This window comes from Ranitomeya imitator, chromosome 6 (assembly GCF_032444005.1).
Source record: "Ranitomeya imitator isolate aRanImi1 chromosome 6, aRanImi1.pri, whole genome shotgun sequence".
Classification (NCBI taxonomy): Eukaryota; Metazoa; Chordata; class Amphibia; order Anura; family Dendrobatidae; genus Ranitomeya; species Ranitomeya imitator.
In genome coordinates this window covers 44,654,727-44,682,375 of record NC_091287.1, presented here as the reverse complement: position 1 = coordinate 44,682,375, position 27,649 = coordinate 44,654,727, and the positions used below count along the sequence as shown (strand labels likewise).

The following is a 27,649-nucleotide window of genomic DNA, read 5'->3' as shown; positions in this document are numbered from 1 at the left end:
AACAAATTCTACCAAAAAGGTGGTAATGATCATCATTTTTCATACATAGGTGGAAATATAGTTATTAACCAAAACATAAACAAGTGGATATGAGGCTGAAAACTGGGTGAGTAACAGACACATTCTGCTACACAGGTGAGGTTGTGGAAGACAGTTTCATCCTATAGTAAAATATATACTTTATTAATATTATTAAAAGTAACATAGAAACCCTAATATTATGTCTGAATGTAATACGTCCAACCCACTCGCATAGTGGTCAGACCGAATTGTTACTTTTAATAATATTAATAAAGTATATCTTCTAATATGTGGGGGGGTTTCTTGATGTTAGAGGTGTTTAGGTTCTCTATGATTTATACGTGGAAGAGTTTCATGTCACAGGTCATACACCTTGGCAAGACTAAGTTCAGCAAAAAGATACAAGTGCCCCCACCCCTCCCCCCCCGATTCATCAAAGCAATTTTTATAGAAAAATTGCTAAAATTTTATGCAATTTGAAGTTGCTGAAAAATGTTGCGGCTTTTGGCGTTTTCATGCCAGTTTCCTCGAGCTCTGCCGATACAGGCAAATTGGGATGGGGGGCTCGTCAGCACAACTTGCCTAATTCCTGATGAGCTGTGGCGTTCCCTACACCAGAACTCTTACTCCGGTCAGAGACTCTTGATGCATCAGGAACGTCTGACTCTCAATCTATCACCCCATCAAGATCGATGAGTAAATCTCTGGTCTTGATGAATCACTGCCTACACTACTCCCCCAGGCAAAAATTTCAAAGCAAAAAGGGGTTTCAAGATGAGGGTTCTGGGAAGTTTGGGGCTGCATTTCGACAAATGGAATTTAGGGATTTGGTCAGGATTTATGGTGTCCTCAATGCTGAGACATACAGGGAGACACTTATCTATCCTGCAATACCATCAATGAGGAGTCTGATTGGTTCCAAATTCATTCTGTAGAAGGAAGGTGACCCTAAAGAACTATCTTCAGTGTACAGAAAACAAAAAGTCCTGGCAGTGGTGATAGGGTCCCCACAGAGCCTCCATCATAGACTCTGCCTGGGATTACACAAAGAGATTGAACAATTTGCACAAGTCACATCTTGAGAAGACCCGTGGTTAGCTTTCTCAGATGTTTGGAAAGACCTCCTGCCGAGATCCTTCAGTAACTGTCTGCAAGTGCCTAGAAGAACAAGTGACGCCTTGATGCAACTTTGGTTACTCCAAGTATTGATTTAGTTTTGTTCATTTACTTTGTTAATTGATAAAAATAAAGCTATAAGCTCTTCTGTCTGTAGAAGCGTTCTTACTCTGCAGCATTTTTTTCACCCCTGACGAAAAGTTTTACACAGTGCGGTATATGATGAAGAACCTAAACACACATGACGTTTCTTAGTCCCTACCTTTCAGGTTAGACACGGCTTCACCAATCTGACGCAGGACAAACGCCCGATCCTCCACATCCTTCAGAGTTACTCCTCGGGTACAGCTGGAATCCTTCTTTACGTCTTCTACAAAACTCTCCAAGTCACTGGAAGAAAGGGCAACAAAACTCATAATCTGACATCATTTTGAGCTTAAACCCATTCTCTTGGTTAAAGGGATTGTACAGGATTAAAGAAATATGTTTTCTTCCCAAAAATAGGCCACACAGACACCTCTGACCCTTCTCCATTGTTTGTGCCTCATCATGTCAGTATCAGGGGGAAGATAAGCTTTGTTGATGCCCCCTGATGGACAAACATTCATCTGAGAGCTTAGCCCCAATTTATCCAGCGTCCTATGCAGCTGCCTACTGTGCCAATCCCTGTTTTAGCCTTGCTCTTTAATTCATTTGGTAGGTATGTCCGGAAGACAGCGCACAGGAGAAAACAATTCAACCTCTTTCTCAGAAGCCATTATTATATGTGAATACATGCAGTTTAGTATTTGCAATAGTGAATCTTGAGACATGTCCGTTTAAGAAAAGAAGAATAAATTCTTGGAAATGTGCATTAATACGGAGAATTTTCCAGGAGGAAATCTGTCTGCCTGTAGCCACTGCTTGGCATTGCATACTAAACCTGGATGGGCATAGAATTGCAGGGGAGCTGTATACATTCGTATACAATCAGCACCCCCTAGTGGTGGCTTCAGACAGCCAGAAATGTATCATTCTTCTCTGAGGTTGTGAGATGAAAAGAAGGGGAACTGAAGGTTTCAAAATGCGTTTAAAGCGAAACAGTCACCAGATTTCAGAAAAGTAACTACATAAATATGTAAAGAAATCTTCAAACTGATGAGGCTGGTGTACTTACTTTGAAAATACATTTCAGAATGTCTGTATCATTTTTTAAAGCTTCCTTGCCTAATGATAAAATGAATGTTTTAGAAGTTCAGCCAAAGCTGGGATTAGATTAGGCATATCTGGGTACAACTTGTGCTTTTCTCTTACTTTATTATATCTCTTAGATCACTATTTTGCACCAATAATAAATCTGACATATTTTGCAGCTTCTCTTAGCCGTGGCTACTTTTTTTTTTTTTTTTTGACAATTGTGTAGTAAGGTGAAAAAATAAGTATCTAAAGCATATAATAATTGTGGTGCGGGACATGGATGCAAGTTTTAGTGCATTCTGAGCTATAATTTTTGTGCATTTGGAATAGTAAATCTGCCTTGATGTTTGTGTCGGACACAGGGAAATGAGATTGTGAGCTCTGTTGGGGGACAAGGACGTATATGAAAGGCGACGATCTCTGATAATTAGATACCAAGATCCTTATGTAATACAGACATTATTAAAAAGATCTCTTAGACCTGAGGAGGCAGGCGTACTTACTTTGAAAATTGTTTTATGAGCCTCTTATTAAAGTGATTATTTTAGGCATCTGATGTCTATCTTGGATAGTTATTGTAAATACAAGCAATTTTGTAATTTACTGCTTATTAAATTCTTCAGCCATTCTTGAGATATTAACACTTTTATTTTAGCTACAGCTCGTTTCCTTGGAAACCGACCTCTGCTGCTAGACAGTAAAACACAGCAGGGCTTATTACAAGCTCTTTACTATTAAGATATTAGGCATTGTTTTGAAACTGACAGTAGCCATCTATTAAGAAATAACTCTTTAACAAAAAGTCATGAAAACATTCAAGAAAGCATAATACAGATGTTCTGATAACATTTTCTTAAAAGTAAGTACACCAGCCTCATCAGGTTTAAGGTTTATTTAATAATGTTTGTCGTGTGAAATCTGGTGGCAGATCCAGTTTAATAAAAGTAGCAGGCCTTTGTCTGGCAGTGTGAACCAGGCGTAGATCGGCGACAGGTTTACCGCCACTTCTGAAGAGCAGCGAGAGAAGCGCAAATCTGATAAAAGTGGCAAATTGCGTAAATGTGGAGGATGCAATAATCCCCTGGTGCGTTTTACATAGATTGAGGGCGTCCGCAGACAAGATGAGCGCCTTATTCAGGTGCGACGGGTTACAATGGGAATGAGTGAAAATGGGCGCAGGTGGATATAGTGGCAGACACAAGATATGGCGGCAGACACAAGATATAGCGGCAGACACAAGATATAGCGGCAGACACAAGATATGGCGGCAGACACAAGATATAGCGGCAGACACAAGATATGGCGGCAGACACAAGATATAGCGGCAGACACAAGATATGGCGGCAGACACAAGATATAGCGGCAGACACAAGATATGGCGGCAGACACAAGATATAGCGGCAGACACAAGATACGGCGGCAGACACAAGATATAGCGGCAGACACAAGATATAGCGGCAGACACAAGATATGGCGGCAGACACAAGATATCGCGGCAGACACAAGATATGGCGGCAGACACAAGATAAAGCGGCAGACACAAGATACGGCGGCAGACACAAGATATAGCGGCAGACACAAGATATGGCGGCAGACACAAGATATGGCGGCAGACACAAGATATGGCGGTAGACACAAGATATGGCGGCAGGCACAAGATATGGCGGCAGACACAAGATATGGCGGCAGACACAAGATATGGCGGCAGACACAAGATATGGCGGCAGACACAAGATGTGGCGGCAGACACAAGATATGGCGGCAGACACAAGATATGGCGGCAGACACAAGATGTGGCGGCAGACACAAGATGTGGCGGCAGACACAAGATGTGGCGGCAGACACAAGATGTGGCGGCAGACACAAGATATGGCGGCAGGCACAAGATATGGCGGCAGGCACAAGATATGGCGGCAGGCACAAAATATGGCGGCAGGCACAAGATATGGCGGCAGACACAAGATATGGCGGCAGACACAAGATATGGCGGCAGACACAAGATATGGCGGCAGGCACAAGATATGGCGGCAGACACAAGATATGGCGGCAGACACAAAATATGGCGGCAGACACAAGATATGGCGGCAGACACAAGATATGGCGGCAGACACAAGATATGGCGGCAGGCACAAGATATGGCGGCAGACACAAGATATGGCGGCAGACACAAGATATGGCGGCAGGCACAAGATATGGCGGCAGACACAAGATATGGCGGCAGACACAAGATATGGCGGCAGATACAATATATATCGGCAGACACAAGATATAGCGGCAGACACAAGACGGGTGATTGATTTCACCAGGACCATCCCCGCCTGTTGCAGGGACGTTCCGTTAGAGGGAGCGGATCGGCACAACAGCTGCTGATGTCTCGGAGACGAATCGCTGCCGAAAACGCTGTCACTGAAAACCGAAGAGCTGAGAATAAAATAAAAAATCCCCTAAACTGGAACATTTCTATAAAAATGTCAGCGTCTCGTAGACTGCGGGGGGATTATGGATGTAGACCAAGGGCACCGATATCCGGCAGTAAATATGGACAGATTATGTGTCCTCGGTGACTAATGACCTTCTGCAGGAGAAGAGAGGAGGAGAAGACTGCGGCTGACAACAGCGACATAAATCCTATGTGTTACAGAAGGCGAAACTAGCAACTGCTGCTTGTATTAATGCATGAAATGCTGGGAATTGTAGTTCCACATGAGCTACGGGTTATAAAGTGAGGACTTGTATAATGCCGTCATGTGACGCCAGCACAAAATATAACATTTATACTGTATACAAGATACAGTATTCCAGGAGATATATATATATATATATATATATATATATATATATATATATATACATATATATATATATACATATATATATATATATATATATGTATATATATATATATATATATATATACATTTCTAAACACAGCAGGTGAAGCAAGTATTGAACAAGTCATCCATTTTCTAAGTAAAAGATGCTATTGGCATGAAATTCTCATCAGATGTCAGTAACAACCCATCCAGTCCACACAGGCATAGAAATCAAACCTGAGATGTCCATAACTTAATGTATGAGTAGTAATGAGAAATGACACAGGGAAAATATTGAACACAAGGAAAGAATGAAAGAAAGAGAGTGAAAGATAGAAGGAAAGAAAGGAAGGAGGGAGAAAGAAAGGAAGAAGGAAAAAATGAAGGGGAGAGAAAGGAAGGAAGGAAGGAAGGAGAAAGGACGGAAGGAAGAAAGGAAGAGGGGAAAAAAGAATGAAAAGGAGTAGGAAGGAAAGTGAAGGAAGAAAAGAAGGAAGGAAGGAGAAAGAAAGGAAGAAGGAAAAAATGAAGGAAAGAGAAAAAGAAAGAGAAAGAAAGAAAGAGAGAAAAAGAAAGAAAGAAAGGAAGAAAAAAAGAAAGAAAGAAAGAAAGAAAGAAAGAAAAGGAAGAAAGAAAGAAAGAAAGAGGGGAAAAAGAAAGAAAGAGAAAGGAAGAGGGGAAAAAAGAATGAAAGAGAGTAGGAAGGAAAGCGAAAGAAAGGAGGAAAGAGGGAAGGAAGGAAAGAAAAGAAAGATAGAAGTATGCAAGAAAATAAAAGAAGATAAGGAAAAAGAAACAAAAGGAAAGAAAGACAATTTAATAACCTGTCTTTCTTTTCTTAAATTGTATTTACACAGTTTATATATTTTCTATTTCCTACTGCTAATATATCACCACTGGATTCTGTAGCGCAGTACAGAGATTGTCATCATTCTCATCAGTTCCTGTCCCCTATTTCATCTCTCATATACATAAGTGATGATTTCATAGGAAGCTAGATTACCTCATCGTATTTTTTGGGAGTGTGGCACAAACCCAAGTACCTGACTGAAACCTACACAAATATGGGAGAGCACCGAAACTCCATGCAGATGATGCTTGGATTAGTACACATCTTTATATCATGATATATTTACAGGATTATGGTTGAAACAAAGGTTGCTAAATTTTCCTATTTCCTCCTGGTTTTCAAAATTATACTGTCATTCAAAAGAATTCTTTACCAGGACAAGTCGTGTGATGGACTCACAGGTGCACAGCTCAGTACAAGCGTGATGGACTCACAGGTGCACAGCTCAGTACGAGGTCATACCACCGTGTGAGCACCACATGATCAGGACAGGTTATTTAGGTCATGAAACTAAAAGCGTTATCCCAACTTCTGAACTGGGTAAAATTGCAATGTGCTTGTGAAAAAACAGCAACTTTGTGATTTACTTATTAAAAACCCCCTTCATTCTCCAGAACAGAGGGATTTTTAATGGTATAACCCCCGTATTGCGCTGCGCTATGCCTGTATTCTGTACTCCTCATACAGTAATGGGGTTGTGTCTCTTTTACGCCTTTTAGGACATTTCCATTTACTAGACAATCATGTCCGATTTGTTTTTGTCTTGTACCTTAACTTTAGGACGATCTGCTCCTCGTCCTGGAGGTATTTCTGCCGCTCTTGCTCCACCATGACGCGTTGTCTCTGCACCGGGTCCTCCAGGTTTTTGACCATTTCGGTCATTTTACTACTGATTTCCTGCTCGGCTTTCTTCATCATGGTTCTCACCATCTCCTGGTTCTGCACCTGCAATAATAATAATAAAAAAAGTTATTTTTTTCTTTTCCGTTCCTGTGTTTCCCCTCTCATGGTGGAGATGGAGCCAGCGAGGAGACGGTGATAACATAATAATACTGGGTGAGATGGAAGATTGCTCTCTGGCTTCACCATAAACCCAGCAGATATGGATGATGACGAGGACTACTTAGGCGCAGAGGCGTAACTTGCAGATCATGGCCCCAATGCAAAAGTTCTAGCAGGGCCCCCAATTAGCAAATGTATTTAATAGTATTGGTCAAAGGGTGTTCTGGGCCCCTCTAGACTCTAGGGCCCGGTGGACTACAGTTACACCTCTCATTAGAATTGATTGCCATTTCTATGGGTGTTTTCTTTAATTTTCTTTAGTCCCGAAACACATCAAAATGTGAGAAGGTGCAATTGATTGGATTAAAGGGAATATGTCACCAGGTTTTTGCCCATCTAGAGCAGCATGATGTAGGGGCAGAAATACTGATTCCAGTGATGTATCATTTATTGCGCTGCTTGCTGTTATTTTTACAAAAACACTGCTTTATCTGGTGCACATCTAGCAGTTCTCTGAATGCTGAGCTCTGTATAACCCCGCCCACACCACTGATTGGCAGCTTTCTGTCTATGCACAGTATACGCAGAAAGCTGCCAATCAGTGTTGAGGGCGGGACTGGACTATCAGGCAGCAGGTTTAATAGTCCTCTAGTGATAATCTCCTGCTGATAAAACTGTGATTGAATGAAATCTACATTAGGCAGCTCAATCATAGATACATAGCTGGAATCAGGGTCTCTGTCTCTATATTATGCTGCTATTATGCTCCCTTTAAGAAGGGATCTTTTGTGGCAAAGCTCTTAGTGTCTCTCTGCAGATGACAGAGACTGTGCAGACTTCCAGACCCGAGGGTTATGCAGTCTTTCCTGATGAATTTTAAGATAGGTGTGGCCATAAAAACGAAAAAAAAAATAAGCACACACTACTCCAAGTTTGGCCCTGAGATACGTTACTCTACAGTAATAATCATGGTGGGGTGGTCAATATTCCAGTCCAGACAAATCATTTTTGTTCCAAAAATAAGCTGATCACAGCGATCAGCTGAAAACTTTGGAGGAACTTGACAGTAAGTGTTCAGTTTCTCTGCAGCGCCACCACTGGGGAAATGTAGCATTACAGGACAGGCATTGAAAGCAATAATCTATGTAATGTATGGATATGTTGGGTCCTCCAGATCTAGAGATGCTTTTAATGATTTCTCTCTTCTCTCTCTAATTCCTAGAGGGGCTCTCCTATATTAATGAAGAACACCCTAATAGGGTGTTTAATGTAAAATTCTACAACTTCTCGTGTCCCAATTTTATAACATCACGGCTTTTCTCCCATGGAGTAGATATGACAGGATGACTAAGAGTCCATGGAGAAAAGTCTAATTACCGTATTTCTCACCAATTACTGGAAATAGATCTTCTGCAGATGACGAGTTTTAGGGAAGGAGAACACTAAGTTCCACGGTGGAGAAAGAAGCAATTAAATAGGCTGGGATTCATGTAAAATGTTGGATATATAAAAGGGAATGTGCGTGTTTTTTTAATGCCTCCTAATTACATGCAGTTACAATTCACAGATGAAAACTCTTCATTCCCGCCGAGGAAACAAACACGGCTTTTATGATAATTAAACAGCAGCCACATCGCTGCAGCCCGGCGAGCTAAATGTGGATTCATCACAGATCGACCCGGAGAATCCGAGCCGACGTCCAAAGCCACCGCTTATTACAGGGCGGCCGAAAACAAATTACAGGCTCCATATTGGGGGGTCCACATGTGTCGTGTATTTAGGGTTTGGATGTCAGATATTTTTCTCATGGAAACTTTGTTTGGATCCAAATATACAAAATACCGTGAAACCCAAAATTTTGCATTAACCCTGCTGTTGTCTTCGGTCAAAAACGACCGACCTTAAACTTCAATATTCTTTAAAATATTCAAGATGCGGCTCTAAAACCCGTGGCCGACCGACCCATCCTCATTTAAGTCAATCAACCACAAGTTTCAGAACCGCATCTTGAAGACCCCCAAAAATACAAAAGTTCAAAATAGGTTTCCCCAGACCGAAGACAACAGCAGGTTAAAAAGTGGCCTCCTAGGGGGTGGTCCTTTCAAAGAAGATGGGCACTATGTATAAAACATGGTGAAGCGCACAGCCAAAAATATTCATCAATAGGTACATTCCCATATGAATTCCACACTTATTCTCTGACCCTTCTTCTATCCCAATTTTCCCGAGACCCTGGGGCATAAGAAACCTTCACCAGTTTTCTGGAGGGTTTCAGTAATTTATGGCATTCCTACTAATTGGGTCACTTGTTCCCCTGAAAAAAAACAGAATGAGAAATAATCTATAATCATTACTCATACGGACAGCTTAATTTCCAACTCTGGCCGGATTCATCAGCAGGTGGGGTTTATTAAAGCCCTGCCTAAGAGTGGGTGCTCTCTGGTGGACCAGGGCAATACTGGCAGGAGTGGGTTGTGTACAAGGAAAGGCGAGGCTTAGTGGGGTGTGTTCAAGGAAAGGCGAGGCTTAGTGGGTTGTGATCAATAAAAGGCGAGGCTTAGTGGGTTGTGATCAATAAAAGGCGAGGCTTAGTGGGTTGTGATCAAGGAAAGGCGAAGCTTAATGGGTTGTGATCAAGGAAAGGCGAGGCTTAGTGGGTTGTGATCAATAAAAGGCGAGGCTTAGTGGGTTGTGATCAAGGAAAGGCGAGGCTTAGTGGGTTGTGATCAAGGAAAGGCGAGGCTTAGTGGGTTGTGATCAATAAAAGGCGAGACTTAGTGGGTTGTGATCAAGGAAAGGCGCGGCTTAGAGGGTTGTGTTCAAGGAAAGGCGAGGCTTAGTGGGTTGTGATCAATAAAAGGCGAGGCTTAGTGGGTTGTGATCAATAAAAGGCGAGGCTTAGTGGGTTGTGATCAATAAAAGGCGAGGCTTAGTGGGTTGTGATCAATAAAAGGCGAGGCTTAGTGGGTTGTGATCAATAAAAGGCGAGGCTTAGTGGGTTGTGATCAAGGAAAGGCGAAGCTTAGTGGGTTGTGATCAAGGAAAGGCGAGGCTTAGTGGGTTGTGATCAATAAAAGGCGAGGCTTAGTGGGTTGTGATCAAGGAAAGGCGAGGCTTAGTGGGTTGTGATCAAGGAAAGGCGAGGCTTAGTGGGTTGTGATCAAGGAAAGGCGAGGCTTAGTGGGTTGTGATCAATAAAAGGCGAGGCTTAGTGGGTTGTGATCAAGGAAAGGCGAGGCTTAGTGGGTTGTGATCAAGGAAAGGCGAGGCTTAGTGGGTTGTGATCAATAAAAGGCGAGGCTTAGTGGGTTGTGATCAAGGAAAGGCGCGGCTTAGAGGGTTGTGTTCAAGGAAAGGCGAGGCTTAGTGGGTTGTGATCAATAAAAGGCGAGGCTTAGTGGGTTGTGATCAATAAAAGGCGAGGCTTAGTGGGTTGTGATCAATAAAAGGCGAGGCTTAGTGGGTTGTGATCAATAAAAGGCGAGGCTTAGTGGGTTGTGATCAATAAAAGGCGAGGCTTAGTGGGTTGTGATCAAGGAAAGGCGAGGCTTAGTGGGTTGTGATCAATAAAAGGCGAGGCTTAGTGGGTTGTGATCAAGGAAAGGCGAGGCTTAGTGGGTTGTGATCAAGGAAAGGCGAGGCTTAGTGGGTTGTGATCAATAAAAGGCGAGGCTTAGTGGGTTGTGATCAAGGAAAGGCGCGGCTTAGAGGGTTGTGTTCAAGGAAAGGCGAGGCTTAGTGGGTTGTGTTAAAGGAGACGAGTGAGTTGTTCTCTAGTGGTCAACTCCAGCTTAATCAATTCAAGACCCCTTATAAAAAAAGTGTATAGTCGACTTCTGCAGCGTCACTGATCTAGTGATGTTGGTGGTATGTTTTGCATCACATGCCAGCTGCAGTCAATGAGCGAACACTTGTCAGCTGTAGCCTTCACTATTTCATCCACTGGAGTGAAAATGCCAAAAGTCACAAATCGTGATGAGCAAACGTGCGCAGATAAGGTGTTATCTCAGCATGCTCGGGTGCTAACTTAGTGACTTCTGCGTGCTCGAAAAATATGTTCAAGTCCATGTGCCTGCATGTCTCATGGTTGTTTGACAGCCGAAACATTTGCACTGATTTCCTGTTTGTTAGGCCATCCCTGCATGTGTGGTGGAAGTAGAACAGCCATGAGACATGCAGCCACCGGGACTCGAGCACGTTCGCCCAACACTAGTCACAAAATCTTTGCTCAAGTATATGTTAAGCAAAAAAGTGCAACTTTTTAAAATTAGTTTTCCAGCATAGAATGCTCAATGAATCGGGCCCCATAAACTGGCTGCCATTTACTTTTTGTGCCTTTTTGGAATAAAAGTTTGTTTTGTTTTTAAATATTTGGATTTTTAGACAGATTTATTATGGCTTTTGCAACATTTTTACTCAAATTTTTTCAGCTTGCTATATATTTTTTTGCAAGACAATGTGGGAGCGGTTTACATTAAACGGCTTGTTTTCAGCTAATTTAGTACTTGAGACTTTTTTGAAATGTTGCTAAATTTTGGCAGAAATGTACAGTCGCTGCAAACCCAGAACATCTATCTAATGTTTTTTCTGCGGCTATCGTGAAGGCTATCGTGAAGGCTATCGTGCAACTTTTTACGTTTTGTGGTAAATAAAGAGGGGAAAAAAGCATCTTTGCAAGGTCATGAACAATTTTTAATGAGTGTGGTGGAAAACCTTCCAATGCAAAAAGACAAAAATATAACATAAAAATGCAAATGATGGATTGGAGAATTAGAGTTATATTTGGTACAAAGTTGGTGCAAATCGATTCACCCATCCCAGTCTATCGGCCCCTGGCGGCCTGTGGCTGATGGAACCGCCTGATGACATCAGCATCTCATCTTCTTGATCAGCCGGACTGATGCCACATCATTGCTGCGGCGTGATGCACATGTCACGTCCTGATAGATGGACTGGGAGGTGTGAATCGATTTGCACTTATATAATACTATTCTTCAGCAGTTTCTCCAAAATAACCAAAGAAAAAAAAACAAACTTGGAACATGAGGTGTAATTCTTGCAACCCACCTGTAGGTGGTGCAATGAGTATTGTTATAAATATATGGATCTATATAAAGTATTTTCATTAGGTAAGACCATATGTTATACATAATATACACACATACCCCAATAAAATAGAAACTAGTGCTGGAAATCTCACTCATACTTATATGACTGCTTTAAACTAACCCCAATGAAATCCACTAGTCATTATCTCGTCTATTTCCACAGACGAAATCTGATAATAATTTGGCAACGTCCCAAAATTGCAATTCTATGAAAATGCCACTGTCCTGTGCTATTTATTACAATGATTCATACAACCTTCCCACAAGGAGTCGTATCCAGTATCTGCGAATAAAGGTTTTACTTGGTAATTACTTCCTATAGTCAGTCATTCACTTAAATGGTGCCGAAACCCGGGGCCCATAGAGCTATAATGATCCCTACTAGACTTTCATAAAGCTAAAAAAGAAGTAACGGCGACTGCAGATGACCAGAGTGGAGAAGGGCTCTGCCTCCAAAATATTTCCTAAATCCGATTATCATCCGAGAGCATAAAAATATTATTTTACTATATGCTTTATCCCTGTTTGGATCTATCCTGTGGATTATACTCCGGATCCCACTGGCAGCAGGTAGGGAAGGAATACAGCAGGACAGAGCAGCAGCCTCACACCTGCTGGGAGGTGTAGTTCCCAGTCATGTGCCTTCCCTTTCCCTGGCCCAAAAATACAAAGTTAGTATCGAGCAGGACGAGCGTTTTTTTTTTATTCTTTTCGCATTGTTTGTTTGCCTTTTTCATACTTAATTTTTGAGATTCCTTAAAAAGTTAACATCATTATGGGGGGAAAAAAATCTGAAATGCCAAATGGTTCAATGAAAATGTGTATTTTCATTACTAATACCCCAGATAGATTTACTTACGGTAATTTTTTTTCCCCAAATCTTCATTATTCTCCGCACACGTATTTCTGGACTTTCTATAAGTCCCTCTTTCCCCATTACGTCATCTTCTCCGCCCTCCCCTTACTTTCCACTCTTGCCGCCAGCATCTTATTACCGCTTATTCCATTTTTACAATTGCATAACTTGGCCAAAACCGTGCCCACCTCCCTCCATGATTAAGTGTAATGAAGAAGGATATAGATTCCAACAGATCACAAATGTACAGTAACACCACGGCGCCTATGGAACGGGAGAGGAGGAGATGGCGGCTCAGGAATGAACATCTGTAAATGCAATATGAGGACACAGGTGCTCGAGACAATGGTGGAAAATGTGCATTGGACGCATGCCCTGAACCTTTTCTGATCATTCACCAGGACTCTGGATGTGGTTATGGATACAACCCCCTGTAGATGATGGGAATGAGCAGAGCAGCAGCAGATGAGTGTGTTGATCTTGTAGGAGGCAGTGACGTCTTCATTTTTTTTAATAGCATCCAATGATTCTGTCATGCGAGAGAATCGGATGCTATAAGCAAATGACCCTCAGCTCGAACTCTGCTGCGAGCGTGAGCCGAGTGTCAATTTACTGTGATCCGATTCTCTCGCATGCGAGAATCGGATCACAGGTATGGAGAAGATGGAGAACTAAATTTCTCCATCTTCTCCATTGTGTGAGTCGGCATATATCAGAGTATATCAGACTGTGGGATGACATCCGATATTTTGCACACACCCATAGATTTGTATAGGTGCGCATTGTCCGATATACACTGCCAATCTCAGAAACGCTAGTCGGCGCCACTCCATAGTATAGTATTGGCGCACGTGCTATCCGATGACTCGTCCAAGTTATATGCTTGCTACTTGCCAGAATGAGTGAGCCCTAATACAGGAAAGTCAGTATATAACTGGCCCTGCAGGTAAACGAATGTAAGCAAGTAAGGCAAGCCAGAGATCATCATCTACATGCCAAAGAGGCTGTCCACACTGGCCACATAATCCAGGAAACACGGGCCGGGGGTCTCCTGACCCAAACTCATCAGTCTCAAATATGTCTATGAGACTGTTGTGTTCGGATCAGGAGACCTGAGGACAGTTTATTCTTGGACCATGAAACACCGATGTGTGAAGGCGGTTGAGTCGGAGGTTTGAGTCGGAGATCTGGTGCTGAACCATCTTTGAGAACAATTGTTGAAGAGCAGAGGAGCACTAAAGACGTCCTGATCCACACGAGTCACAGAAATTGTGCATTAAATGAAAGGATGCCATCGTGACCACTGACCTGCAGCTGCCTCATCTTCTGCAGCTGGAGTCGGAGTTCTGCCACATTTCGTCTCATGTCATAGAGACTGACTTGCATATTGGTTGAGCCGGGAGGCAGGGCTTGAGAAATGATGGCCGTTGTTTCGACGATCGTTAATGAATTTTTCCCACCGGATGCAGTGTGACCTGTACAGACAATGTAATCCATCATTTTAAAAGTAACAGAAAAGATTTGTCAACCGGAGATTGGAGATTATATTAATATATTACTACACAGCAAATCAGGAAGTCGAGAATCCTAAAGGTGCTGTCACTGATTAGAAAATAGAATCTGATTTTATTCTCCAGAAAAAGCACCACCCTTGTTCATGGCTGAGGGTAGTATTGCAACTCTTTTCTATTGAAATGAATGAGGATGAGCTGTAATACCAGACACTGCCATTAGATAGTAGTGGTGCTATTTCTGCAAAAAAATATACAATATATTCTGGGACAGAATATATCTCAAGGATAGAATACATCTCAAATCTAATTTCCCGATTCCAGACATACACATACAGGTAAGAGCCAAAGTACCTAGAGGAGCCCAATACAATAATGAGGGCACCATATAAAACTCAGGCAGTCGATGTCCCTGTCTATTTACATCTCAAGACCCCAGTGCTGCAAAGTACTATCACCAAGGAAAGACCTATGTATACAGGGTGGGCTATGTATATGTATACACCTAAATAAAATGGGAATAGTTGGTGATATCAACTTCCTGTTGGTGGCACATGAGTAAATGGGAGGGAGAAAACTTTTCAAGATGGGTGGTGACCATGGCGGCCATTTTGAAATTGGCCATTTTGGATCCAACTTTATTTTTTCCAATGGGAAGAGGGTCAAGTGACACATCAAACTTATTGAGAATTTCACAAGGAAAATAATGGTGTGCGTGGTTTTAACGTAACTTTATACTTTCACTAGTTATTTACAAGTTTCTCTTTGTTTACAGCCATTGACATGTCGCAGAGGTGACCACGTGAGGAGCGGATAGAAATTGTTTTGAGGTCTGGTGAAAGTAGTAGCCGGGTCATTGCAGCAGATTTCAATGCAAGACATCCTACGCAAGAAAACTGTCACCATTCTCATTTGAATGGCCCACCCCAAAAAGTTTGCCTCATCACTGGACATAATGTTTGGTGTAAACTAAGGGTCCTGTTCCAATTTTTGGTTTTCCCAAACTACAAATTCACTGCGTCGATTTGGCATCAGTCGAACATCCCTTCAGCGGATATTAGCTACTCACAAATGGCACCCTTACAAAATCCAGCTGCTGCAGCATCTCAATGAGAATGACCCAGATCGGTCAGCTAAATTTGCCAAATGGGCAAAACAAAAACTGGAACAGGACTCTCAGTTAATACAGAACGTGACCCTCTTCCCATTGGAAAAAATAAAGTTAGATTCAAAATGGCCTACTTCAAAATGGCCACCATGGTCACCGCCCATCTTAAAAAGTTTTCCCCCTCCCATATACTAATGTGCCACAAACAGGAAGTTGATATCACCAACCATTCCCATTTTATTTAGGTGTATCCATATACATGGCCCACCCGGTAGTTTGATCGGATGCGAAACCTGGACACTAATGAAAGAAAATAGAAGAATCAATGCCTTCGAAATATGGTGCTGGAGAAGGATGTCATCAGTACCATGGATGTCAAGAAGAACAAACAAATGAATTTTGGAACAAATCAAGCCAGACATGTCACTCGAAGCAAGGATCATCAGGCTATGACTTGTCTACTTTGGACACAGAAGAAGACAGCAATTACAAGAGAAGGACATCATCGTGGGAAAAATAGAAAAATCAAGGTGAAAAGGAAGACCAGCTACCTGACGGCTTGTTACTATCAAGATCATGACAGAGAAGACCCTGGTGGACCTATCTGGGCTTGCACAAGATCGATCTTCCTACAAATTAATCATTGATAAAGTTGCTATGGCTCGAGATCAAGCCGAAGGCTGTTAAAAAAAAAAAAAGAAAAGACAAAAAGGGGTATTAGCCCTGTTTTTATAACTGATACACTTTTATAGTTTTAGATTTCTAAAAGGTACAGTATGTCTCTTTAAAAAGAAATATCTGGAGAACTGGCTGGTTGACAATGGGACTTATAGAATGCAAATTCTGTGCTGGCAGAGAACATGGCCTTGGATTATATGAAACGTACATGCAAATATAGGTCTGGTAGCATGAAAGGAAACTTTGTTTGGAGCAAGAGAAAGCTGTGACTATGCATGCATGAATCAGAGATTATCTACTGCACCTCTCCGATTCCAAAGGATATAAAAATGGCTACTTTTGTTATTGCGATACAGGTATAACAGATATTTGACTGACTTCCTGAGAGACAAGCCAAGACAGGAAGAGTTGGCCACTGACGGGAAGACAGAAAATGCTCCCTGGGTTCTTCTGTTTACAGATGAAGCCTACAAGGAAGGGCCGGGCTTCCTTGGAGTGTTGAACTTGGAGCACCTTACACTTCTGTGTGCACTTATCGCTTGTTATAGCCAGAAACATTTAGATTTGTCAGGGTTCCTAGCATGATACAACATGAATACACAGCAAGAGCTGCGCGCTACCCATACCAACCCTTTTACACTATTGGGGTCACTTGGCCCAACTTTAGCAAGTCAAGCTTGTTTTTATTATAAAAAGTTAGACAACTTTTTACTTTAATTTTTGAATCAATTTTGTGGGGTTTTTTGTTTTGTTTTTTAAGATTTCTGCTTGTAGGAATTCATAAAAAAACATTCACCGTATACTTCCCACAATTAAAAATTTGCATTGGTCATATGAAGGACACAAAAGTACAAGGCCCAATAGAAGGCAAAGCTCTGATGTACTGCAATTAGCTGGCACCTGTATGCCGGGCACATGACATGGTCAGATATTTACATATCAGAAGTTTTCTATTTAATGACAGCAGGAAGAAATCTTAAAAACTGTGATCAATTCATATAGGAAGTATATTGGGAAAATAAGTTTAAATTATAAAACAATAGTTATGGACTCTACATCTTTAATTTCCATCAATTGCAAACTTTTTTACGTCACCAGCGTAGGAGCTATGAAGATGCTGAGGAAGCATCTGAGACAACGTTATCCTCCTTACATTTAATGAAATCTCAAACTCTACGTCACTTATTTTATAAATGTAAATGTTCTTTATAAAAAGGCAATAACCGTGCATTCAGAGTTAATTACTATCACAAGGTTCCTGTATTCTTAGTGGACATACATGCATTAGAAGATGAAGACCTAGCCAGACTACAATTTAAAGACATTTCAAAAACCTGACCTGCACATCCAAACATAGACTGAGTGTGAACAGGTGCTGAACCCAGAGTCGCCAACTCGTATATAGTTAAATAAATAGGGCAGCACACTGCAGCGCCAAAACATGCAAACTTGAAAAAACGAAATTTGAACTGCATTACTGCACTAGAAATATGAAAAATGAGAGCTTTTAGCGCACAAAAATGGCCAATTTTATGTGTACCTCGTAGCCACGTTAAGGCATCTCTCTTATACGAGGTCCTACGTTTGACCTACCTCACTGAGAATAAACGTCTCCATCTGAATGGGTACATGTAAAAACCTCTTCTTGGACTCAAATTCTCTCTCTATGTGGAGGGGTATTGGACCTACTATAATTAAAACACCTGAAGCTAGGAGGCGGGGAGTGCACGATCAGAAGGCTAGAGAATACATTTCAAAAACCTGACCTGCACATCCAAACATAAAAAAATTGTCCATTTTTGTGCGCTAAAAGCTCTCATTTTTCATATTTCTAGTGCAGTAATGCAGTTCAAATTTCGTTTTTTCAAGTTTGCATGTTTTGGCGCTGCAGTGTGCTGCCCTATTTATTTAACTATATACGAGTTGGCGACTCTGGGTTCAGCACCTGTTCACACTCAGTCTATGTTTGGATGTGCAGGTCAGGTTTTTGAAATGTATTCTCTAGCCTTCTGATCGTGCACTCCCCGCCTCCTAGCTTCAGGTGTTTTAATTATAGTAGGTCCAATACCCCTCCACATAGAGAGAGAATTTGAGTCCAAGAAGAGGTTTTTACATGTACCCATTCAGATGGAGACGTTTATTCTCAGTGAGGTAGGTCAAACGTAGGACCTCGTATAAGAGAGATGCCTTAACGTGGCTACGAGGTACACATAAAATTGGCCATTTTTGTGCGCTAAAAGCTCTCATTTTTCATATTTCTAGTGCAGTAATGCAGTTCAAATTTCGTTTTTTCAAGTTTGCATGTTTTGGCGCTGCAGTGTGCTGCCCTATTTATTTTACAATTTAAAGACAGACTTAGGGTAGAAAGCAAATACCGTCCTAGGTTATAAGATAAAACAGAGGACGAAGAGCTTCCCAAACCAGATGATAAAGACTTAACAATAGAATAAAATTACCTACTCGGGAGAGAAGATGAAATTTACCAAAGTTGGAAGATCTAGACAACCCAGAAGATATAAACCTAATCGCTAATCAGACTAGAAGATGAAGACCCACCCAGACTAGATGAAAACCTACCCAGACTAGAAGATCGAAACCTACCCAGACTGGAAGATGAAGACCCAGCAAGACATCAATTTAAAGTCCTACATGGGGTAGAAAGCAAAGACCTACCTAGGTTAGAAGATAAAACATAGAGGACGAAGAGCTTCCAAGACCAGAAGATAAGGACATAACTTGGCTAAAAGACCCAGGTTAGAAAATTAAATCTATAGAAGATCCAGAAGACCCAGGAGATAAAGATATAATCACCAATCAGACTAGAAGATGAAGACCTACCCAGAATAGAAGATGAAAACCTACACAAACTAGAAGATTAAGACCTACCCAATCTAGAAAAAGAACAACCCATGTTCGGAAATAAAAACCAAACCATGTTAGAAAATCAAGATCTACCAATATTAGAAGGAGACCTTTCCAGGTTAGCAGATCAAGACCTACACAGGGTGGAAGATAAAGGCCTACCTCTGTTAGGTCAGGTTCACACTAGAAAAGGAATCTACTGGATCGTATTGTAATGAATCGGGTCTGCTGGGCGTTGTTCGTGTCCATCATGAGACGGATCCGATACTACCATTTTTTTTTTTAGTTCTGTTCCCATGACGGAGCAGAACAACCAAAATCAAAATGTGTAGAGATGAACAAATAGAGCCTTACAAAATAGATACCTGCCTAGACCTACATGGGCGAAATTATATACAGTACAGACCAACAGTTTGGACACACCTTCTCATTTAAAGATTTTTCTGTATTTTCATGACTATGAAAATTGTACATTCACACTGAAGGCATCAAAACTATGAATTAACACATGTGGAATTATATACTTAACAAAAAAGTGTGAAACAACTGAAATTATGTCTTATATTCTAGGTTCTTCAAAGTAGCCACCTTTTGCTTTGATGACTGCTTTGCACACACTTGGCATTCTCTTGATGAGCTTCAAGAGGTAGTCACCGGGAATGGTTTTCACTTCACAGGTGTGCCCTGTCAGGTTTAATAAGTGGGATTTCTTGCCTTATAAATGGGGTTGGGACCATCAGTTGTGTTGTGCAGAAGTCTGGTGGATACACAGCTGATAGTCCTACTGAATAGACTGTTAAAATTTGTATTATGGCAAGAAAAAAGCAGCTAAGTAAAGAAAAACGAGTGGCCATCATTACTTTACGAAATGAAGGTCAGTCAGTTTGAAAAATTGGAAAAATTTTGAAAGTGACCCCAAGTGCAGTGGCAAAAACCATCAAGCGCTACAAAGAAACTGTCTCACATGAGGACCGCCCCAGGAAAGGAAGACCAGGAGTCACCTCTGCTTCTGAGGATAAGTTTATCCGAGTCACCAGCCTCAGAAATCACAGGTTAACAGCAGCTCAGATTAGAGACCAGGTCAATGCCACACAGAGTTCTAGCAGCAGACACATCTCTACAAGAACTGTTAAGAGGAGACTTTGTGCAGCAGGCCTTCATGGTAAAATAACTGCTAGGAAACCACTGCTAAGGACAGGCAACAAGCAGAAGAGATTTGTTTGGGCTAAAGAACACAAGGAATGGACCTTAAACCAGTGGAAATCTGTGCTTTGGTCTGATGAGTCAAAATTTGAGATCTTTGGTTCCAACCACCGTGTCTTTGTGTGACGCAGAAAAGGTGAACGGATGGACTCTACATGCCTGGTTCCCACTGTGAAGCATGGAGGAGGAGGTGTGATGGTGTGGGGGGGCTTTGCTGGTGACACTGTTGGGGATTTATTTAAAATTGAAGGCATACTGAACCAGCATGGCTACCACAGCATCTTGCAGCAGCATGCTATTCCATCCGGTTTGCGTTTAGTTGGATCATCATTTGTTTTTCAACAAGACAATTACCCCAAACACACCTCCAGGCTGTGTAAGGGCTATTTGACCAAGAAGGAGAGTGATGGGGTGCTACGCCAGATGACCTGACCTCCACAGTCACCAGACCTGAACCCAATCAAGATGGTTTGGGGTGAGCTGGACCGCAGAGTGAAGGCAAAAGGGCCAACAAGTGCTAAGCATCTCTGGGAACTCCTTCAAAATTGTTGGAAGACCATTCCTGGTGACTACCTCTTGAAGCTCATCAAGAGAATGCCAAGAGTGTGCAAAGCAGTCATCAAAGCAAAAGGTGGCTACTTTGAAAAACCTAGAATATAAGACATAATTTCAGTTGTTTCACACTTTTTTGTTAAGTATATAATTCCACATGTGTTAATTCATAGTTTTGATGCCTTCAGTGTGAATGTACAATTTTCATAGTCATGAAAATACAGAAAAATCTTTACATGAGAAGGTGTGCCCAAACTTTTGGTCTGTACTGTAGATACACCCACTCTACAGCATGGACATCAGCCCAGGCTAAAAGAATACTGGGCAGCACGGTGGCTCAGTGGTTAGCACTATTTTGCAGTGCTGGAGTCCAGGGTTCAAATCCTACCAAGGACAACATCTACAAGGAGTTTGTATGTTCTCCCCATGGTTACGTGGGTTTCCTCCGGTTTCCTTCCACACTCCAAAAACTGACTGACAGCAAATTTAGATTGCGAGCCCCAATGGGGACAGCAAAGATAATGTCAGTAAAATACTGTGGAATTTACACGCTATATAAGTGAATAAACTAAATAAATAAAAGAAATGCATCTGAGAGAATTGTTGGCTGATTTCTTCCTGATATAAAATACTTCCAGCCTGGAAATGCTCCTACAAATAAACTCGGGCTCCTGTATTTGCTTCTCCAAAACACACGACTCAAAGTGAGTGAAGAGGTGACAGCGGTGAAATAATCGTGTCAGAGGTTTTGTTATTTCTTCTTGGTGGAAGCATGTCTTCACGTTGGTCTTATATCCCCCAGACTCATGGGTTAATCACAGTCCTCCAGCTCATTGTGCTGAGCACGACAGACTACGCGCCTTCACTTTCTGCTGAAAGGAAATTTACTTTGGACGGCAAACCGCATTTCTGTGGCTACTTGACTGAGCTTGTCTTTTTTTTTATACCCAGACAATGAACGATCGTAATCAATTAGGTAGATAATATAAAAGAATTTTCTATTAATTGGTAACCACTGACAGTTCTATCAATAAGTAACCCACATACGGTAACTTAATTATGAACAGGCCAACATTTAAAGAGAATTTTTGTTCAATTTTCAATATCATTATCTACATTAAAAACAAAAATCGGAAGTTCTGCAGATTTCACACTGGTCCCAGGGCTAGTACTATGTCCATACTTTGTGTTCTGCACAAAAGACTTTTCATCAGACTCATTACCGTCACAGGCAGGATGACATTGAAAGGTAACACCTCTTTAAACAGTAGGATTCACCATTACCAATAGGTGATGTCACAGCTCACCTCCTCCCCCTCCTTCCTTTACAGATTACTATGACTAGGATCTGAGCATGACCAGAAAATACTTATATATAAGATCGGGTGTGTCTTTCATTCCCAGAACATTTGCTATTTAGGGTTAGTCAGGACGCTGACCTCATCTATACACACAGTGACGTCACCAATAACATTCAATAAGATTGTATCATTCATTTCTTAGAAATAAAAAAAGCAGGAAAAATATGTTTATCACAAAATTAACACAAAATTGTCAGTTATTTCAGCTTTGCAGTATATCATAAAGGAAGGAATTAAATTCCCGACCATCACAACGTAATCAGTTCTGCAGCATTACAAATAATTCTATTAATGTTAACAATTCTCTAGAGGGGTCGTGTCTTAAATAGGACCAATAGGACCTTTCACCAGTTTAGAAGTGGGCAGTTTTTGCTCTTATTTTTTTTCCTGTTGTTCCCCTGAGAATTCCGACTTAGTTCCAGACATCTGGGCATTCTTAAGAATCCGGTAAGCCACGCCCCTTTGGTAAAACCAATGCAAAAATTTGCATTAAATAAAAGGTTCCATGTCTCTGGAATGTACTGTATGGTGGATTTAAAAAAAGAAATTCAGGGGAGAAGCGAGAATAAAATAACTGGCCAGTTTTGACCATTCCCAACTATTAAAGTTACCACCTATTCATAGGATAGGTGATAATGTGCAGATCGGTGGGAACCCAACCATTGCAACCCTCGCTGATCCAAGAACAGGGCTCTGAAATGCCCCATCAAAGCCGCCACCACTTAGTACATTTTCTGTGTGACTGATTGAGAAGTACAGGGCTAGGGTTTTTCCGCCAGTCCCATAAAGAATGAAGCAGTGGCCACAGCTCCCCACCGACTTGATATTTCAGGGTACCCTTCTTGAAATAAGTGTGGTATTAGCTGTCCGATCTCCAACGATCCCCAATTTATTACATCTCATAGGGATAGGTGTCAACTTTGTATGTTGGGAACAACCATTTGACACAAAACAGTTATTGGCCGTATGAGCCTTTGTAAGAAAACTTGTTTCCCATCATTTGACTATGTCCGCAAGGCCAGTAATCAGCGGAATGTCAGGGATTGTTTGTCCCCATATGGTTTGCATTGACCCATGCAAAAGACCCTTTAAATAAGAACCTATTGATTTGCGATGGCCGGAAATTAGAGCGTTTAAAGGACCCTAGTTATCTAGACTGACATTTTTTCCTCGTCCCTGGTGTCCTCTTACCAGGACTTGTGTCAAAGAGTCAATAGTTGTGTTTTTTTCAGTAACCGGTCAGATTTCTGGTATAAACAGTTTAATGAATTAGCCCCATTATATGTTTGGAATAGCAGTAAATTTAGAGAATTGCTCTGTATTAAGGGGAATCTGCTAACAAAACCCTCAAGATATTAGTATTAAGGTACCGTCACACTCAGCAACTTTCCAACGATCACAACCAGCGATACGACCTGGCCGTGATCGTTGGAAAGTCCTTGTGTGGTCGCTGGAGAGCTGTCACACAGACAGCTCTCCAGCGACCAATGATGCCGAAGTCCCCGGGTAACCAGGGTAAACATCGGGTTACTAAGCGCAGGGCCGCGCTTAGTAACCCGATGTTTACCCTGGTTACCATTGTAAATGTAAAAAAAAAAAAAACACATACTCACATTCCGGTGCCTGTCACGTCCCCGGAGTCCGCTTCCCTGCACTCCTCCTGCATCCTGTGTAAGCGCCGGCCGTAAAGCAGAGTGGTGACGTCACCGCTGTGCTCTGCTTTACGGCCGGCCGGCGCTGACACAGGATGCAGGAGGAGTGCAGCGAAGCGGACGCCGGGGATGTGACAGGCACCGGAATGTGAGTATGTAGTGTTTGTTTTTTTTTACATTTACACTGGTAACCAGGGTAAACATCGGGTTACTAAGCGCGGCCCTGCGCTTAGTAACCCAATGTTTACCCTGGCTACCAGTGAAGACATCACTGGATCGGCGTCACACACGCAGATTCAGCGATGTCAGCGGGAGATCCAGCGACGAAATAAAGTTCTGGCCTTCTAGCTCCGACCAGCGATGTCACAGCAGGATCCAGATCGCTGCTGCGTGTCAAACACAACGATATCGCTATCCAGGACGCTGCAACGTCACGGATCGCTATCATTATCGTTCTAATGTTGCTCAGTGTGAAGGTACCTTAACTGTAAACCAGGATCTAATGGGATCTATCTTTTGTAGAGCTTAAGATAAGGGATTTACAAAAGTACAAGGACCACAACAAGCAGACATTATTGCAAATTTTTCGCATGCCCCAGTTTAGATGTCCACAGTGCCCCCCACATTAGGGACAACTCCATAAACGCTCATTTAAGCTGAATTCAGATCTAATTGCCTTTGTTTATTAGGTGCTGGAAGTAGAACTTGCTCTTAAATGTTCTCGTAGTGCCATTTCAGGTCCCACAGTCCTTCTGTTTGGCTGGGAAGGCCAAGGGAATAGTTTAGAGCTGTATTAACATTTACTGCGGGGCTGAGTTAGTCTTTTAGGCATTGGGCCAGTAGCCGACGGCCCTTGGCCAGGAGTAGACCACTTCCTCTGAGTCACGTACATTAAAATTTGATTGCAAATTCTGTACAAAAAAAATAAGCAAAACGTAAAAAAAAGACCACACTAAAGCCACTGTACCTGAGCTGTCGGTGACCGGCGGAGTGCTGCTCGCAGACTTTATGACTTTTTCACTGCAATAAGGAAAACAGAAAGATCAGCTAATATAATATCGAAACAGGAGAAAGAATAGACCCTGAGTTATTCCAATGGAGTCATGGATTGTCGATACACTCAATAATGCCAATCTTTTACGTGATACAGACTGGAAACATGAACTTTCCAAATCTATATTCCATAATATTTAGGAGCACAAATGATATTACAGATGGTTATCAAAGTCCTCCAAATAGAGACCAATGTTTATGTTACCCACTGCTGTAAGAGTGTGTTAGAAAAGTTAATGTATCACATGCATAAACACCTTTTATTTCATGGGGGGGATTTTTTTTGTCAAAAGCTATATGTCCTCTGCAGCTATTCTCCTCCACGCTCAAACCATGCAGACAAAATACTAAATAATTGCATCCAAGATTGGAAAATAACAGTACTCCGGCAATTGGAAAGTGGGCGAATAGAGCGTCTAGCACTTTCATTTTTTATAATTTGTACGAATCGAAAATGAATTTCTGATGCAAAGTTCCAAACTCCCTGCATAGCCATAGATTTAAAAGGGATGTCCACTACATATTTGTCTTTAGATTAAAGCACCACACCAGTGGTTTTTTTGTCTATTGCAGCGCTGGAGAGGTGCTTCTAAAGTAAGTTTCCTGCCTTTACATTATACTTACCAGCCGTCGTCTTCAACTGTTCCCAGTGCAGCTTCTCTCAGTCTCCAGCAGGTTGCGACCCAATTCAATGGAAATCTGTAAGAGCCAGAACCAGGGCAGAACAAGGCTCTCATAGACTTATATTGAGAGCTTGTGACCATTTGCCCTGACTTATGGTCAGTCAGAAAGTGGGGTCACAAGTTGGCTTCGCAGGACCAAAGCGGCGCCAGGAAGAGCTGAAGATGGCAGCTGGTGAGGGCAATACTAGGGTCAAGGAACTTAGATTAGTAGCACCACTCCAGTGATGCAATAAAAACACTTTAAAAATGGGTCCATGGGAGTCATAACGCCAAAAAGAACAAATACTCACCTACCGGACCTGGCTCAGAAAGGACATCAACCAGTTGTCACTGATTGACTCCATCCACCAATGATAGGGGAAGCCAGAAAACCAGTGGTGGAAATAGGCGTCAGTTCAGTGCAGATGTCTGGTTGCTGAGTATCTGTACTATTTCATTTTATGACACCTATGGGGCAGATTTTAATTAAAATATATATATGTATATATATATATATATATATATATATATATTGTGAAGTGTCACTGCGCATGATGGCGTCAGTGATGTAAAACCAGAGTAGTTTCCTCCAGCACACTATGTGTTGAGAGGATAAAATGAGAGTTATGTTATGGGCTGGTTTTAGTGGACCTCCATAGAGCAGGTGAGAGGGGGTTCACCGTATCTCCACCTGCAGAGTACTGACAGGACCTGTGTGATGTCAGGGTCATGTGATGAGCCACAATGTCTGGGCTTAAATGGCTGAAGGCCAGAGCTTTCAGTTTTCAGTATGTGCCTGGAGAGGGAGCATTCCATTAAGGTGTTGCTTGGACTTGGAAACCTGAACAACAGTGTGTGTGTGTTCTGCCAGCCATGAGTGAGAGGAACACTGCTCACAGAAGGACTGTGTTTGTTCTGCCGCCATTTTGCTTTGTTTTCCTGTTTTGCCCAGAGGGCTGTATTTTTCTTTACTACACCTTGGTTTATGCTGCCTACAATAAACCAAAGGAAGTTCTTAAAGCTGCAGTATAACCGTGTCTTCCTCCTTGGGCAGCCGAGTGAGCCGATTATATATATATATATATATATATATATATATATACACACACACACACACATACACACACATACACACATACACACACTGGACAGCCCCTTTAAGTTTCAAAATTCTGTTTGAATGCAGATGCCGCTAGCGGAAGCTTCCTGTCAGGGGAGGATAAACAATTAGTGCAACCAGTGCAGGGCTCCAAACGGTAAGGGGGCCTGACTTCCACCTCTAATGCAGCTAAAATTATGCATTATTATGAGTGATTGGTCTGCAAAGAGCCCATATATTGTTTTTTCACTAAGACCCTCTTCTGACTGTGTCCACTCCTGCTCTGTGTAGTCATTTTCATAAAATCACCCTTAATTAAGCACATAGAGTCGAGTGCTGAGACCTCTGTTGCCTTGCACTGCGGCTGTTTTGCATTTTTTTACTTCTACTGTGCATAGGTAGAAAACTGGAAATGAACGGGAGACGGTCAGCTTAGGAATATCGAGGACTTTCTGGGCTGCACACATAGTGGAGAGGACTCCAGTACTCGGTTCATTGCTGCACTTAATAAAGTGTAATGTTACCAAAACTACTGACAAATCAAAAACCGGGTAACAAATTCCCTTAAAGGGGGACCAGTCACCACTTGTTGCTTGTCGGTGTTGGTAAATATTTGCATTCCGCAGAAAGTAACAATTCCAGAGCTTCGTTTCTGGAGCTTTGTGTTGTTCGGTTTCTTCTGTTTTTCCTTCTAAATATTTGAATTTGAATTAACTGACACCTGTCGTAGCATTCCGCTTATCAAAGGGGCGTGTCACTGCACAGTCAGCACTGATTGGACGGAGTCAGAGTGTGCAGGGACACACCCCTCAATGGTAAAATCCCACAAGTCAAATTATTCATAAATCTCCAGCAATTTCCAGGCTGCACACTTCTGGAGGTGACATCGCAGCTACTCTATGTTTGCAGTTTCAAACATTTTTGACCAAACCCACTAATATTACAGCCAACATAATAAATTCCTCC

At 41.9% G+C, this 27,649-nt stretch overlaps 1 protein-coding gene across 15 annotated transcripts in view; it reads right to left on the bottom strand.

Annotated features, from left to right (window-relative positions):
- Window positions 1-27,649, bottom strand: part of KIAA1217 (KIAA1217 ortholog) — a 514,478-nt gene that overhangs the window by 11,549 nt on the left and 475,280 nt on the right. For all 15 annotated transcript variants that reach the window (XM_069729573.1, XM_069729574.1, XM_069729562.1 and 12 more), the window contains 4 exons: window positions 24,837-24,889; window positions 14,251-14,417; window positions 6,746-6,921; window positions 1,400-1,527 (listed from right to left, as the gene is read on the bottom strand). In XM_069729573.1, coding sequence (XP_069585674.1) covers window positions 1,400-1,527; window positions 6,746-6,921; window positions 14,251-14,417; window positions 24,837-24,889 — 524 coding nt within the window. The remainder of the gene's footprint in view (window positions 1-1,399; window positions 1,528-6,745; window positions 6,922-14,250; window positions 14,418-24,836; window positions 24,890-27,649) is intronic.